General features: G+C 43.5%; 1 protein-coding gene across 1 annotated transcript in view; it reads right to left on the bottom strand.

Annotated features, from left to right (window-relative positions):
• Positions 1-1,871: 1,871 nt before the first annotated feature.
• The window catches only part of GRM3 (glutamate metabotropic receptor 3), a 113,834-nt gene continuing 101,398 nt past the window's right edge, over positions 1,872-14,307 (bottom strand). The window contains exons 5-6 of the mRNA XM_005240171.4: positions 7,998-8,172; positions 1,872-2,419 (exon numbers count right to left, since the gene is read on the bottom strand). Of these exons, the coding sequence (XP_005240228.1) occupies positions 2,346-2,419; positions 7,998-8,172 (249 nt within the window). The 3' untranslated portion in view covers positions 1,872-2,345. The remainder of the gene's footprint in view (positions 2,420-7,997; positions 8,173-14,307) is intronic.

The raw sequence follows: 14,307 nt of genomic DNA, 5'->3' as shown, positions 1-14,307 counted from the left end.
TAGTGCTATTGAACTGAATGAAAGCTCTGGGACAGTGAGATCCTCACCTGCTATAAATTAGCTTCAGTGATGCCAATTTAGATTCTAGGGCTGGATTCATCTGACACAATGCTTTTATTTTCAGTGCAAACTTTGTGGTCTGAGCAAGCTGTGCTAGTCTTTTTTTGGAGAGATTCATCTCAGCCTCAAGTAGCAGTCTGAGATAAGCCTGCTCCACTGAGTATAAAGGGAGAAGGGGCGGACAATCTCATATGTAGTTATTTATACTGTAAACAATGAATGTTAGGTGAGATGGATTTGACTCTGATTGTTGCGTTCCGTAAGAACTGAGAAGAAATTCTCATTGGCTGAGGCATTTTTAAGAGCTCCATAAAGATAATGTAGATGCAGGGACATCAACATCACAGTCAGGTATTCTGACCTTTTGCCATACTGTGAACAGCCTGTTAATCCACAAAAAAGCACACGAAAGTCCAATGAATGTAGCTGCCCAAGCTCAGATGCTTTAAGGAGTCTTGATTTAGAAAACCAGACTCCCAACCTGTAAAACTTGTCCCCTGTGCCATGGGGACCAAGCCTGAAACATTAGGCACTACAGGGCTGGTGGAGAGGAAGAGGGTGAATGCAGAGCTCTGCGCGTAATGCGGGCTGAGCAATGCCTGTTCTGGTGAAAGTCACAGGGGTTTCTGTACTAGACAACTCCATGATGTAGAGGCTTGAATGGCTGTGTAGCCAGTCACAGAAGTGTTGACAACAAGAGATTTTGCTGGTGGACATCAGGATTTCCAGAAAAATTAGGCATCTATCTGTGAGTGGGAATTTTAAAAACCTGCATTTTTAATTTTGGCATTCAAAATAACAGCTACTTCCTTTACCAGTTCAGCCCCAAGGACTTGCACCTTTCCAGAAATGTGTAAAAACATCTGCAAGTGCAGGAGAACTGCGGCTACAGAGAACTTGTACATCCGACAGTATGTATCTGTAGTGGCTGCCTTTCAAGCCTCAGTGGTGTTGCCTTTGAAGTCAATGAGAATTTTGCTATTGACCTCATCTGGAATGCGATCAACGGGAACAAGCCCTTAGGTAAATATGCCCAGACACATTAATCAAAGGTGTGTTTGTTTCCTTAATGACTTTTTGAACCTGGTAGAAGGGAGGATTTCAGATTGTTTCAATACAGTGAGGGCAGCTTTAAGAGTGCAGTTATAAAAGCCAAACTTTGAAGGTATTTTGCAATTGTCTAACTCGCCAGTATGTGTGTCTTGAATAGTTTGGTTTGAATGCAAAGGTCACCCCAGAGAAGTGTGTAAACGTCTCCTGAATTTGTCTTTTTTGACTTTTTTTCATCTCTGTTTCTGTGGTGCTCCAATTACTTTTCACAGCACTGTTGATGCAGAGAAACTGAACCAGCTGTTTTATCCCTCCAGCTGTTTTGGCTGGAGGGATAAAACAGTCTTAGCTAATTTTCTTACAGAAATTCTCTTTGCTTTTTATATGGTACCAATCTATTGTGTGCATGACAGTGTTAAACCATGCCAAAGGACTGAACCAACAATCAATTTTTTTTTGCTTATACCTGAGATGCAGTTAGACATTTTCACTTTTGAAAATGTCCCTACATTTTAATAACAAAAAGAGCACTTGAAATGCTTTAATAATGTGCATTTTTTTAAGGAAAGGGAATTTATACTTGACCTTGACAAAGCGTTCATCATAAGCACATATAATGTGGTACAGATTTTGTAACACAGACAGACAGGTGTGTGTGTACACACACTAGTATGACAGACTCTTTATCTTTTTTACCTAAGCTGGTGTCTAGAGAAATGTAATGACCTTGAGGGAGGAAGAAACAAAAATGAAAACATGCTGAAAAACTTTTATCTTTTTATTATTGGTGCCTTTACATTAATACTGCTGTTTTGTGCTGAGAAAACCAATTGTCTGTTACATGTAAGGTAACCGTAATATACAACATAGAAATGCAGTCTAAGTTAATTACAACAAGGAGCTACAAAAAAATTTTGTAGGAAAGAAGTCACCTAACATTGCAACTGTGCTTGCAACAAATCACTCCCTTACTGCAGGACTATGCACATTGTGAACCATGGTTATTTACATGTCCCTTAAGACCATTAACAACAGAAGTGCTAAAATCAGTCTAAAAAGTTCCAGAACATCACTATATGCTGTACAATCCTCAAAAATAATTTATTACACTGTTTCTAAAAAAAGGTACTAGTTTTGTTTTGATTTCTTTTATTTTGTGGTGTTTTCCGGAGTGCACAACGTGCAAAATTTTGCCTAACAGTCTAAAAACTCAGGAACTGAACTGCAAGTCACAATCACAGAGATGAAGTGGTGGAGTCCAGAACTTCCCTTCCGTTGCAAACGGTCGGTACGTACATACTAGCAGATGCTGAAAGAGAAAGAGAGGGGAAAATAACTGATGTCAGGGTGGCAAGAAATTGCAACACACAATATTATAATTTATGTTGATCTGGGCCATCTCACCCAATTTAACCAAGATGCCCAATGAAAATTCACCTTAACATGACTGTGTCAGCAGTGGAGCTGATGGAGGTACAGTTTGCACCTCTACAAGGCAATTCGTATCTGAGGCTGAAGCATCCCCTGGAGGAACCTCATTTCTCTTTGCTGACCATTGAGAGCACTTAGGGTGACTAACCTTCTCCAAGAAGCATCTCAATACAATACATGAATTATTATTTTTTTTTATGATTCTGCACTGCTGGATCTCACTTTATAAGGCTTTGCACAGTAGTGCGAATTAATATAGCTAGAGTGCTGCTAAGATATACCTGTAGAATAAAAAGTGAACCTTCAGATTTTTCGTGTTTTATTGGCTAGAAATGCTAAGGTTTGATCCTTTGAGTTTTTACATAATTGGAATGAACATTCCTGAAATAAAATTGATGCATTTTTAAATCTGGGACAGAATCCACCTCTGCATATTAGGACTGTGTCTTGATATACTTTTTAATTTAAAAAAGTAACAATTCTAAGTACATGTTGGATGAGTGAAGAAATTTTTGAATAACTGAATTTGGAAACAAGGTTATTTCTCACCTAATCCCAGAATATTTTGTGTCCATAATACTTTTCATTTCTAGGAGCTCTGGATCAGGATTCAATATGCATCCAGAGGTGAGGGCCATATTCTGATACCCTTGTCTACATGGCCTAGTATTTTATATGATAGGTTTTCATTGCTTCAGTGATACAAGATGATGATTGAATCTGAGTATCAGAATCTGTTTCTAAATGTATTTGTATTTTAATTGTAGAATATATTACCATTCTGCTAAAGCCTTGTGGATTTTAATTTAAAAGCAAGCTGGTTTGTCTGTCTTTGTTAAAATTATCCATTGGGCATCAGGAATGTGTTTGCAGATACTCTGTGACATCTCTGCTCATGGCATCATAAAGCTGTTTTTTGAAAGATACATTAGGTTAATGATAACAGTGACCCAGAGAAATGTGATGCCTTCATCAAAGAAAACACATGGCAAGCAATGACTTAGTAAATTCAATCATCCAGTGTAAAAAGCAATTTATGCAGCTGACAAGGGTATGCTCAATCTTCCAAAACTGGTGCTGGCTACAGTCTCAGCTGCAGACTGGTTCCTTAAAGACACTCAGCATCACTGTTAGAACAGATCTTTCTTTCTTCAAATCAGCTTCTATTTCTAATTCTTTCATTGAATGGATAAAAGTTTCATGGAAAACAGAACTGTTTTAACGAAAGAGATTTAGAGGCACCTGTTGGACTAACCTGCTACTCAGAGGGCAGGTCATATTGCTGATAAAAGGAAAGCCAGGAATGAGCTCTGCTCTGAATTAGGCAGATGGAATTTAGTCTCTCGCAACCTGGGTATGTATTGTGAGTCACATACACAAAAGCCATCATTGTAGGTAAAAGGTCATGGGGCATCATGCCTATGATTCTGTGAAGGTTAACTATCAGGTTTTTATTCAGTTTTTAGCTGGGTGTAATATGTCAGCACATTGATCTGAATTTTTTATTATTGCTGTTATTTTTATTTTGACTTATTTTTGGCAAATAGAAAGATCAGTACTGCTTAAGAGACCTGATTCAAATCCCTGTTCTACTGCAGTATGACTACAGGAAAAAGCATTTTGTTTCTGTGAGCATCAGTCACCCACCCAGAACTTCTGTAGCTTCAGGGTTTTTTTGAAGTCCAACACAATGAAGAGCTCAAATGCTACAGTAACCAGGTCAGGACGATGTAAAAGCTGGGCAGAGAAATATGGTGGTAAGCAAGAAATGATTGGCCTTGCCTTTTGAGTTCCCAGGCTTCTTCCACAGCACGTACCTCTTTTGTAGTGCTGGCAGGCAGTTATTAACTCTGCTGGGTGGAGTAAGGTGTTCACACTGGGTATTCAGCTCTCTCTGAGACAGAACAAAAATCTTGCTTTTCCTTACACACCTCAGCAACGTCAGTTGCTAGCCCTGCACTGTTTCACATTTTGTCTTATAGCCCAGAGGGTTCCTGAAATATTGCTGGATCTCCCAGAGACACTTCACCTCCATTTTGCCTTATGTTGAGACCAAGGACAAACGTGTGACATGACCAAAAATCTTGATTTGGCTGCAGTTCGTGCTTTTGATCTCTTTCCTGCCTGTCCCTCATTTTGCTTAGATAATCCAAAGTAAGAACCGGAGGTAAAATGCAAAAGCCCAGCACTGCCGTGCTGGAACAGGCAGATTCAAACTTGCTGTCTGTGTGCCACTTTTGGTACTCATGCTCACAGCTGGACAACTGTGAGTTAATCATATAAAAACCCCATATATCAGAGCTAGTTTAGAGCAAGGGCTGGGAAAAATTCTGAGAGAGGAAAATATACCAGTCTGGATATAAAAGTAGCTTCAATTCCTCTTCTGAACCCTGTGGAGGGCACCTGGATAATCTCAAGTCTGTGTGCAGCTTTTCATGTGGACATTACTTGGATGAATGACATCTTCTGGGTGTTAAAGCTCAGCCTGAATCATGCACGTGCTTAAATCAGTGCGGAGCTTTCTGGGAAGTTTTATGAGTGTTGACTTCCTGCCTTCTGGGATTACCTCTTCCAAGCCCATAAAACACACCACAGGAGAACTGGGGAACATCCCAGCAGGGGAAACACTTGCAGGGGAAGCAGAACCTATGCAGCTCTCTGCCAAACAAGGATTTTCAGGTTCAAATAAATGGGTACGGATGGACGTTTCAAAACATGTCATATACCTAGATACAATATAACCTGCCTCTCTTCAGCTTAAATCTGTATTTTTCTGTAGTCCAGATCTCAGCTGTCAAAATGATCAAAGCTTGGTGCCTCTATAACAAGTTTCCTTGCTTAGCAGTCAAGTATTGACTTCTACTTGTTTTCTGTGGAGCATGTAGCAAAGAAGAGGAGCTGTATTCATGTGACTGTAGGAGGTGCTTGTCTTAGCTCTCATGACTACTACCACACTGCAGCTCTTATAGTTGACCATTGACTCAGGCCCTCCCTCCGCTACTCAGCTTAGGGATGCAATTGTGATACACATTTAGAGCTAACACGTAACACTACTCAAAAACATCATGAGTGTCACTTACCTTTTGTCATAGAGTTTCACCAGTTTTCACTGTTCAAGGAATTGTCTTAAAACCTGTGGGTCACTTGCTGTTCATGACCCACTATGCTCATGGCATTAATGACTGATGGAGTGAAGAAGTGGTGGCAGCCCTAAGGTGCAACGGAGGGACAGAATCCATGGAAATAGGAAACACACTGCCCATTAGAGCAACCTGGATACTCCTGTCCTCTAAAGCTCTGATAATAAACAAGAACTGCCTTTTTGTATGTTGCTGTTACTAGAATGCCCGGGAGCTGATTTTGATCAGTTTCTGACTGATGAAAACACCATCAAGACCAAAGTAAAAACCAGCTGACAGTCCCATGACTGATAAGAGAAATATTTAAATGTGGGTTAGAATCAATTTGGATTACAACCTCTTTAGAGGTTTCTAAATGACCAAAGAGTTAAGGAGGAAAAAAAAAAAAAAGAAGAAAATTTGTTTAAAATAATTTACTAATAATTGGAAAGGAGTAAGGTAAAAATTTCCTTCTTAAAAATATTGGTGTTGTGATAGTGAATTCTCAGTGTTATTTTCCGAAATAATTGTTCTAGACAGAAACTACAGGGCTTTTTCCATTGTATGTCATGGGCCTTTTAGTCCTACTTCCAGGTCCATGTCTTGCCATGGTCTGAAAGACCAATGAAGATGAGCAGCCCTTATTCACCTAGGTGTAAGCAGTAAAAGTAAGTAACTGCAGCCACCTTTCTAAATAATGAAGTAGCCACAGATTGTAAGTCAGGATTTTTATGCTTTCCTTTGTGTATTAAAACTATTCATAAATCTGAACAGGTAAGCTTTTAATGTAAAGATGTGCACTGAGGATATCTTTCAGTTGCATGCATGCTTGTGCACACACATGTATTATCCAACCATTACAACAAAAATATCAAACTGCAAAATGCAATTTTATACAAAAGTATCCAAGAAACAAAATGGTTTCTGACTAAGCTTATTCTGTAGTATGAAAGAATTAAAAAACTTGGGAAGATGACTTATAAAAAATTAATAAGGGATGAAAATAGTCTCATGGGACTTATCATTTCATCAAGGGACCAAACTTCTAAAGGTTATTGGCAAACCATTGGTCTTTTGGGAGTGCTCAGCACTTTGGACACCTAGGGGTATCCTATCTCTCTTGGTTTAAGTTTTCCAACACAGAAAGGAGATTTTGGTTTCTTGTGTCAGGGCTGGATATGGTCCTGACTGATAAGATGGGGGGCATGTAGAGCCGTATGGCTTCTCTTTTGTTAAAGGACCATGGGCACCCACACACAGTATGGTTTGTGGTGGGAGAGCCTGAAATGGCTGGGGTCTCTTTAGCTCCTAATCCCTGCCAATGTGTTACACAGCAAGGTCCCAAGTTCTTTCCATGTTCTGTCTGAAAACTGAAGTGTCGAAGGTTTCTAGCCAATTTTGAAATCTAAGCGATACTCAAAAACCTGAGGCTAGGTTAGTGTGAACTGCCTGGCAAGCCTTGCTCTGTGTCTCCCCTTTCCTCTGTTTCTTATTTTGTGCCTCTTTATAGTTGTAGTGTGCTTTTTCAATTAGCTTTCCAGGTTAGGCATCACTGTCCACAAAGCTCTGTGAACAGGATGCTGTGTGCTCCCATTCTTGAACAGTTAAGCTTGACAAGGGAAAAAAAAAAAATAGCAAACACACAGGTGACCTTTTTTTTTAAAAATAAAAAAAAAAAATCTCTGAGCAAGTCACTCAGAAGAGGAGCGACAGCTTTAGAACAAAATCACAGAAGTGAATTTGCTTGGGGTGAAGAGACTGAAGATGAAGGAAAGGAGAGAGGCAGAGCAGATGAGCTGTCCTTGCGACAGAGCACTGATTGCTTCTCCCAGCTGTGGCACTTACAAAAGGTACTGCTCACACTCCACATACAGATACAGTTTATGGCATCCTCTGGATGCATTTACTGCAGACTTGGAGCTGTTCCTTATAATGCAGATGATAAGAGCCATTGAGAGTGTGCTGCATCGTGGCCCTGGTCCTGTCAGTGTGTCATTTTGAAAGGAGTACTTCAGGGCAATCTGATCCTGCCTCTGCTGTGGGAGTGAGTGAGAGACAGGCTCTACTTGCTTTGTGCAGCAGACTGGAGTCAGAGCCCACCAAAAGCTTTCTGCTGACTTCAGTAAGCTTCAGAGTGGGCTCTGAGATGATTCCCGTGGGAGGGGGATGAGTATTTCCCTCCAGACACAAATGAAGTGATATTTGCATGGGGTACATAGCTCAGCCTATAAAGGTCTTTCTGTTGCTGGTAAAAAACCCCACCTTGTCTCAACCCAAACTCACTGCAGCCCCCCCCCCCCCCGGTCCACATAGAAAGGTGGCAGTTCTGTTACTTACACTGAGAGTAAGTGGTCCCAGTCCCACTGACACTGAACCTGTTGAGATGGAGTCTGTGAGTGACCACGTTCTTCTGGGGCTGGAAGAGGATGATGTGCACCTTGGGTGCGAACAAACAGCCCAGCACAACAAAGCCGCTCAGGCTCACAGAGATGCACATGGTGGTGGTTTGCACCTAGGAGAGAGTGGGTGCAAAGTGCTGTGTTTCAGTATGGAAAGCTCTGAGATGCAGAATATTAGAAGCATTATCATACAACAGCAGGAACCACAGTCCTGGGGGGTTGTACTGGTAGAGGCTGACTTGAACATCTGTTGCATCCTTATCTTCCGCAGTCCTAGGATTATACGAGTGAGGTGCATGGTGCTGATGGTGCCCTCTGTCTCTGCATATCAGGGGCAGATTGAGTGTTTTCTCTCTCATTTTAGCACAGAAAGGATAGTTCTGTTCTCTTTCTCTTATCTCTCATGCCCTTGATTTCTAAATTGATCAGGAATTCCTCTGTAATGCCTATCATGCAATATCTGAGCAAAGCTGGCTACAGTGAAAACCAGCCTGCACACCTTTTTGTTTAGTGGGGTTTACATTAGATGCCTCATGCAAAGCATCCATTTGAAAAACAATTTACTCTCCAGCCTCAACCCTAATCAGAGAACTTGAAAAATCCCTTGCAGGAATACAGGTGCAGTTTAGAGTAAACATAAGAGCTGGTGACATTTGTCAGACTGGGCCTGAAAGGTGCCCTGACTTTGAGACTTAAGCTTTTGGACTCAGAAATGAATTTTTTGTAAGGCCACTGGATTTTAGAGCAGTTGTCTTGGGGCACTTGTTACTGTAACTTTGCTGGCACTATCTAGCTTTCTTCCTTTTTGTTCAGTGCTATAAATAGGTGCCAGTTTACTGCCTCATTTTCAGTCTATATTCTTTTCTTCCAAGCAGATTCCTTAATTAAGATGTTGAATTAAACTGCTTTAACGTCTACTGCTTAATTTGAATTATTATGCATCCATGGCTCGTTTTTCCTTAGTTACACTCCTGCAGTCCTCGGAGATTAGCCTTCTTCCATGGGAATGGCTCTCATATCTCCTTGTCAGAAATAATTGGTGCAAAATGAAAAATAGAGTATTGAATGGACTTTGTTGCTTTATATATATACTGAGCACCAAGTGCTTTGTCAGCAGTGAGTATAATTAATTTGATGATATAATAATCACTCTTTATCCAAGGTAGACATGGCAAGCACCATGAAAAGGTGCTCAACTTTCACAGGGTGAGTGAACACTGAAGACCCTACAGGGGCAGCATGAGAAAGGGACACCTCCATGCCTCCATGTTTCCAGCTCCACTTTTTCCTTCACCTCTCTGCATATCATCCACAGGGCTCTGCAGTCAGTTTGGGGTGGGTATTGAACAGGGTAAACAGGACAGGGTCTTTTCTTATAAAACAAGAATAAATGAGGGTAAGTAGTTTTGTGGTAAGTTCTCTTGGCTAACAAAGTCCTCCTCCCCACCCTGCTTTGCGAGGGCTCATGCCTCCTAGAGCAGCTCAGCAGTGTTAATATAATTATACACTCAATCAATGAAATTATTTAGGTTAAAAATAGCCCCATCCCAATGGGGTTCCTTTTCACATAGGTCACTTCAGTGGTTTGCTATGTAACCCAGCCTCATCTACACGACACCCATGTGCTGGCAGAAGGGATCCAATCCTGGCAGACCAGGCATGAACAACTGGCAGCAAAGGCAAGATCCTTGAGCCAGAATTACCCTCAAAGAATTTTTTCTCCTTCATGCTGCATTACTGCTGTATTTCTTAAGCTTTTGTCTAAGATGACTAGGTTGAAAATTCCCTGAAATGGGCTAGATATTGGGGCTGCTGTCAATTTATGCGATGTGTGCTTATTTAATCATATCAGGCTTTGTTGTATTTTTGGTTCTGAAATCAGTGTGGATCTCTGCATGAAAATCAATGTTATCAGATAAATGTATCTTTTCCAGGAGCTCTCCTTTACATTTTTGACAGTGCAGCCACAGAGTCAACTACCAAACATTTGCAAAAGTTTGCAGAGCAGTTTCTGGCCTCTACTTTGGGATCTTCTAGACCTTCTGGGAGCAATTTCTGGGATTACTGGAGGACTTTGGGGAACACTTAAAGGAATGTCAGGGTGCTTTGCTGCTGGGAGAGGATTGACACAGGAGGCTGTGACTTCTAGCACCCCCCATCAGCTTCTAAGGAGCTCTGTCGGTGTCCTTGAGCAGCTTGGAGCTTTTGACTGAGATGACTCTTGGTTAGGTAAGGCTGGGCACCCTTGTTGCAGGTGCTGGGAAGAACTTTCTGTAGGTGCTGGGCAGCTAACAGGTTTGGCTGAAATATGCACAGAAGAGGACTAGAAATTTTGCTGAAGGCTGCATTTGAGTGCAGAGCATGGGCAGTGCTGGAGGGCATGGTCCCCAGTGCCTGCGGGGGCAACTATCCCTGGCATATCAGGATTGACCCAGACTGAGTCCCTAGGGAAGGTGCAGATCTGCAGCTTTGGGGTTGCAGGGATGCCCCTGAGGCCTCTCATAGGGCTTGGGTAGTCGTTCTCCTTTTCTGCAGGAGATGTAGAGGATTTCTGTTCCCAAGTTAAGGGGCTATGGGAGGAGGCCAGCAGACTTTGCAGCATCAGACATGGTGAGAAAAAGGTGGACTGGACCTTCTCTGACCTTCTGCAGGTACAAGAGCCTGGTCCGTACTAGAGAAGAACTAGGCAGCCCATGTTTGTTGAGTTAGGAAATGGAGAGTCCTATGATGAAGGAGGCTGGAAGTCTGTGACTTGTGGAAGCAGGCAGATGTGTCCTGCTCTGCTTACAGATCTGCAGTTACAGCATAGGTTAGCACCCCAACAGCAGGGTGAGGAGAGGGAGTTACGCTCTGTGTGACAGAGCAGTGAAGGGAGCTCTGCCTGGCAATGGGTCTTGAGCCCGCTGATATATTACGGAGCAGGATTAGTGGACAGACCAAAGTGGACAACATTGTGGTGGGTGTCTGCTATAAGTCACATCATTAGGAAGAAATAGAAGAGACATTTTTCAAACAACTGGAAGAAGTGTCATGTTTGGAGGCCCTGGACTTCTTGGTGTAGTTCCACCACCCTGATAGCCACTGGACGGACAACACAGCAGGGCAGAGGCAATGCAGGAGGTTTTTAGAGCACCCTAAGGTCAACTTCCTAAAGCAGGTGATTGAGGAACTGATGATCACATGATCTTACAAACAAACAAGAACTTGTCAGGAATGTGATGAGTGGGGAAAGCTTTGGCTGCCGCAACCAGCAAATGGTGGAATTCAGGGGCCCAAGAGGAGGAAGCAAGGCAAAAAGTAGGATCACTATCCTGCAGAACAGATTTACCTGTTCAGGCATCTTCTTGGAAGAATACCATGGGATACAGCCTGGGAGAGAAGAGGAGTTCAGGAGGCCTGGGTGTTTTTCAAGAATCAACTCATCCAGTCTGGCTGGAGGCCTGTAGCTCGCTGTGTTCCTCAGGGTCAGTGCTGGGTCCGGTGCTGTTCAACTTATCAGCACTGACCTGGATGAAGGGACAGAGGCACCCTCACCAAGTTTGTGGATGATACCAAACTGTGAAGAGCGGCTGATTCACCAGAGGCTGCGCTGCCATTCAGCCAGACCTGGACAGGTGGGAGAGCTGGGCAGAGAGGAACCTCATGACGGTCAACCGAGGCAATTGTAGGGTCCTGCACCTGGGGAGGGACAGCCCCGTGTACCAGCATAAGCTGGGGCTGACCTGCTGGGGGGCAGCTCTGTCTAGAAGGACCTGAGAGTGCTGGTGGGCAGCAAGCTGCCCGTGGGCCAGCAGTGTGCCCGTGGGGCCACGGGGCCAGTGTGATCCTGGGGGGCATGAGGAGGAGTGGGGCCAGGTGGAGGAAGGGGATCCTCCTGCTCTGCTCTGGTGAGGCCACATCTGGAGTCCTGTGACCAGTGCTGGGCTGCCCAGTTCCAGAGAGACAGGGAACTGCTGGAGATGATCCAGCAGAGGCTGTGGAGGTGTTGAGGGGACTGGAGCATCTCCCTGGTGGGGAGAGACTGAGAGAGCTGGGGCTGTTCAGCCTGGAGAACAGAAGACCAAGAGGGGATCTTACCAATGCATGCAAACATCTTAAGGGAGAGTGCCAAGAGGATGGGGCCAGTCTATTTCAGTGGTGCCCAGTGACAGGACAAGGAGCAATGGGCGCAAACTGCAACATAAGAAGTTCCTTCTGAATATGAGGAAGAACTTAGAGGGTGGTAAAGCACTGGGACAGGCTGCCCAGAGATGCTGTAGTCTCCTTCCCTGGAGATGTTGAAAGCCCGCCTGGATGTGACTGTGCAACTTGCTCTGGAAGAATCTGCTTTAGCAGGGAGTTGGACTAGATGATGTCCACAGGTCCCTTCCAACCCTGACCAATCTGTGATTCTGTATGAATGGCCCATCCCAATGGGCAGGAAATCAAGTAAACCTCTCTATGCCATTTTTTGTTGTCCCTTCTTTCCTATCTGAGACTTGTGGGTGTGAGGAAATAAGCTTGCATGGATAATCAATGACTGCCAACAGTCAGTATGGATTTACACAGGGGAAATCGTGCTTAATGAACCTGACAGACTTCTACAGTGAAATGACTGGCTTGGTGGATGATGAGCAAGTAGTTAATATTTGTTAGTTTGTCTTTAGTAAGTCTTTTAACACTGTCTCCTGTAACATCCTCATTGGCAAGCTGATGAAGTACAGGCTAGGTAAGTGGACAGTGAGGTGGACTGAAAACTGGCTGAACTGCTGGGTTTAAACAATTGAGATCAGTGGCACAACATCCAACCAGAGGCCAGTCACTAGTTTACCCAGGGGTTGATATTAGGACCAATGCAGCTTAACACCTTCATTAATCACCTGGATGCTGGGACAGGGTGAACCCTGAATAAATTTGAAGATGATACAGAATTGGGAGGAGTAGTCAGTACACTAGATGGCTGTGCTGCCATCCAGAGGTACCTTGACAAACTGGAGAAATGGGATGACAAGAAATTCATGTAGTACAGCAAAGGGAAAAGCAGAGTCCTGCACCTTGGGAGAAACAGCCCCAGGCACCAGTACATGCTGGGGGCCACCCAGCTGGAAAGCAGCTTTGCAGAGAAGATCCTGAAGGTCTTGGTGGGACAAATACACCATGAGCCAGCAATGTGCCCTTACAGCAATCAAAGTCAACAGCCTCCTGGACTGCATTATGCAGAGTGTTGCCAGCAGGCAGAGGGATGTGATCCTTCCCCTCTACTCAGCCCTGCTGTGACTCATCTGGGGTGCTTTGCCCAGCTCTGGGCTCCCCAGTACAAGACAGACATGAACATACTGGAGGAAATGCAGCAAAGGGCCATGGAGATGATTAAGAGACTGGAACAGCTGTTGTATGAAGAGAGGCTGAGCGAGCTGAGACTGTTCAGAGTGGAGAAGAGAAGGCTCAGGAGGATCAGTATGTATAAGTACCTTGTTGGGGGAGAAAATAAAAGGGAGCCAAACTCTTCCTAGTGGTGCCCAGTGATGGGACAAGAGGCCATGGGCACAACCCAAAATACAGGAAATTCTGCTTAAACATAAGAAAACTATGAAGATGGTCAAAAATTGGCACAGGTTGCACAGACAGTTTGTGGAACCTCCATCCCTGGAACTCCATTTGAACTCCGACTGGATACAGCCCTGCTGTAAGTGACCCTGCTTTGGGCAGGGGAGAGGTCCCTTCCAACCTTGTGGTTATGTGAAGATGTGTTGTGTGTGGCAAAATCCCACAGCTGATATCACGACTGAATCACTAAATGCTCTGCTGTAAACCGTTTCCTCAGAATACCTTTTGCTGTTGAAACCTATCTGATTCAGGGTGAGAGAGTGGTCGTGTCAATATAAGCAAGCCTAGTCTGAGAGAAAAAAAGCATTTGTGTACTGGAGATACACCTAAACCATAAACCCTTCATGGAGCAGAGAAGGCCTTAACTAAATAGCAAGGTTATTTGGTTGGTGAATCTGTAAGATGTACAGTAATATGCCATCCCAGCATCTAACATGCTGGCCGACACCTGTCATATAGGGTTCATACAGGGACATTTCTGCTTCAGTATTTGTAGGGGTGTATACTATGTTGAACTACTGCTTTTTCTTTGTTCTGTAACTACTATAGTGAAGTCAACACCAAACCTCTGGATAAATTTCCAGTTCTTCCCTTTTTTTCAGAAGGGTGAGTCCTGAGCGATGTTTGTGCTTAATGATGAAATCTCAAGCCAGTCAACATAC

This window comes from Falco peregrinus, chromosome 6 (genome assembly GCF_023634155.1).
Source record: "Falco peregrinus isolate bFalPer1 chromosome 6, bFalPer1.pri, whole genome shotgun sequence".
Taxonomy (NCBI): Eukaryota; Metazoa; Chordata; class Aves; order Falconiformes; family Falconidae; genus Falco; species Falco peregrinus.
The sequence above is the reverse complement of the archived record's forward strand: the minus strand, read 5'-3'. Positions and strand labels throughout refer to the sequence as shown.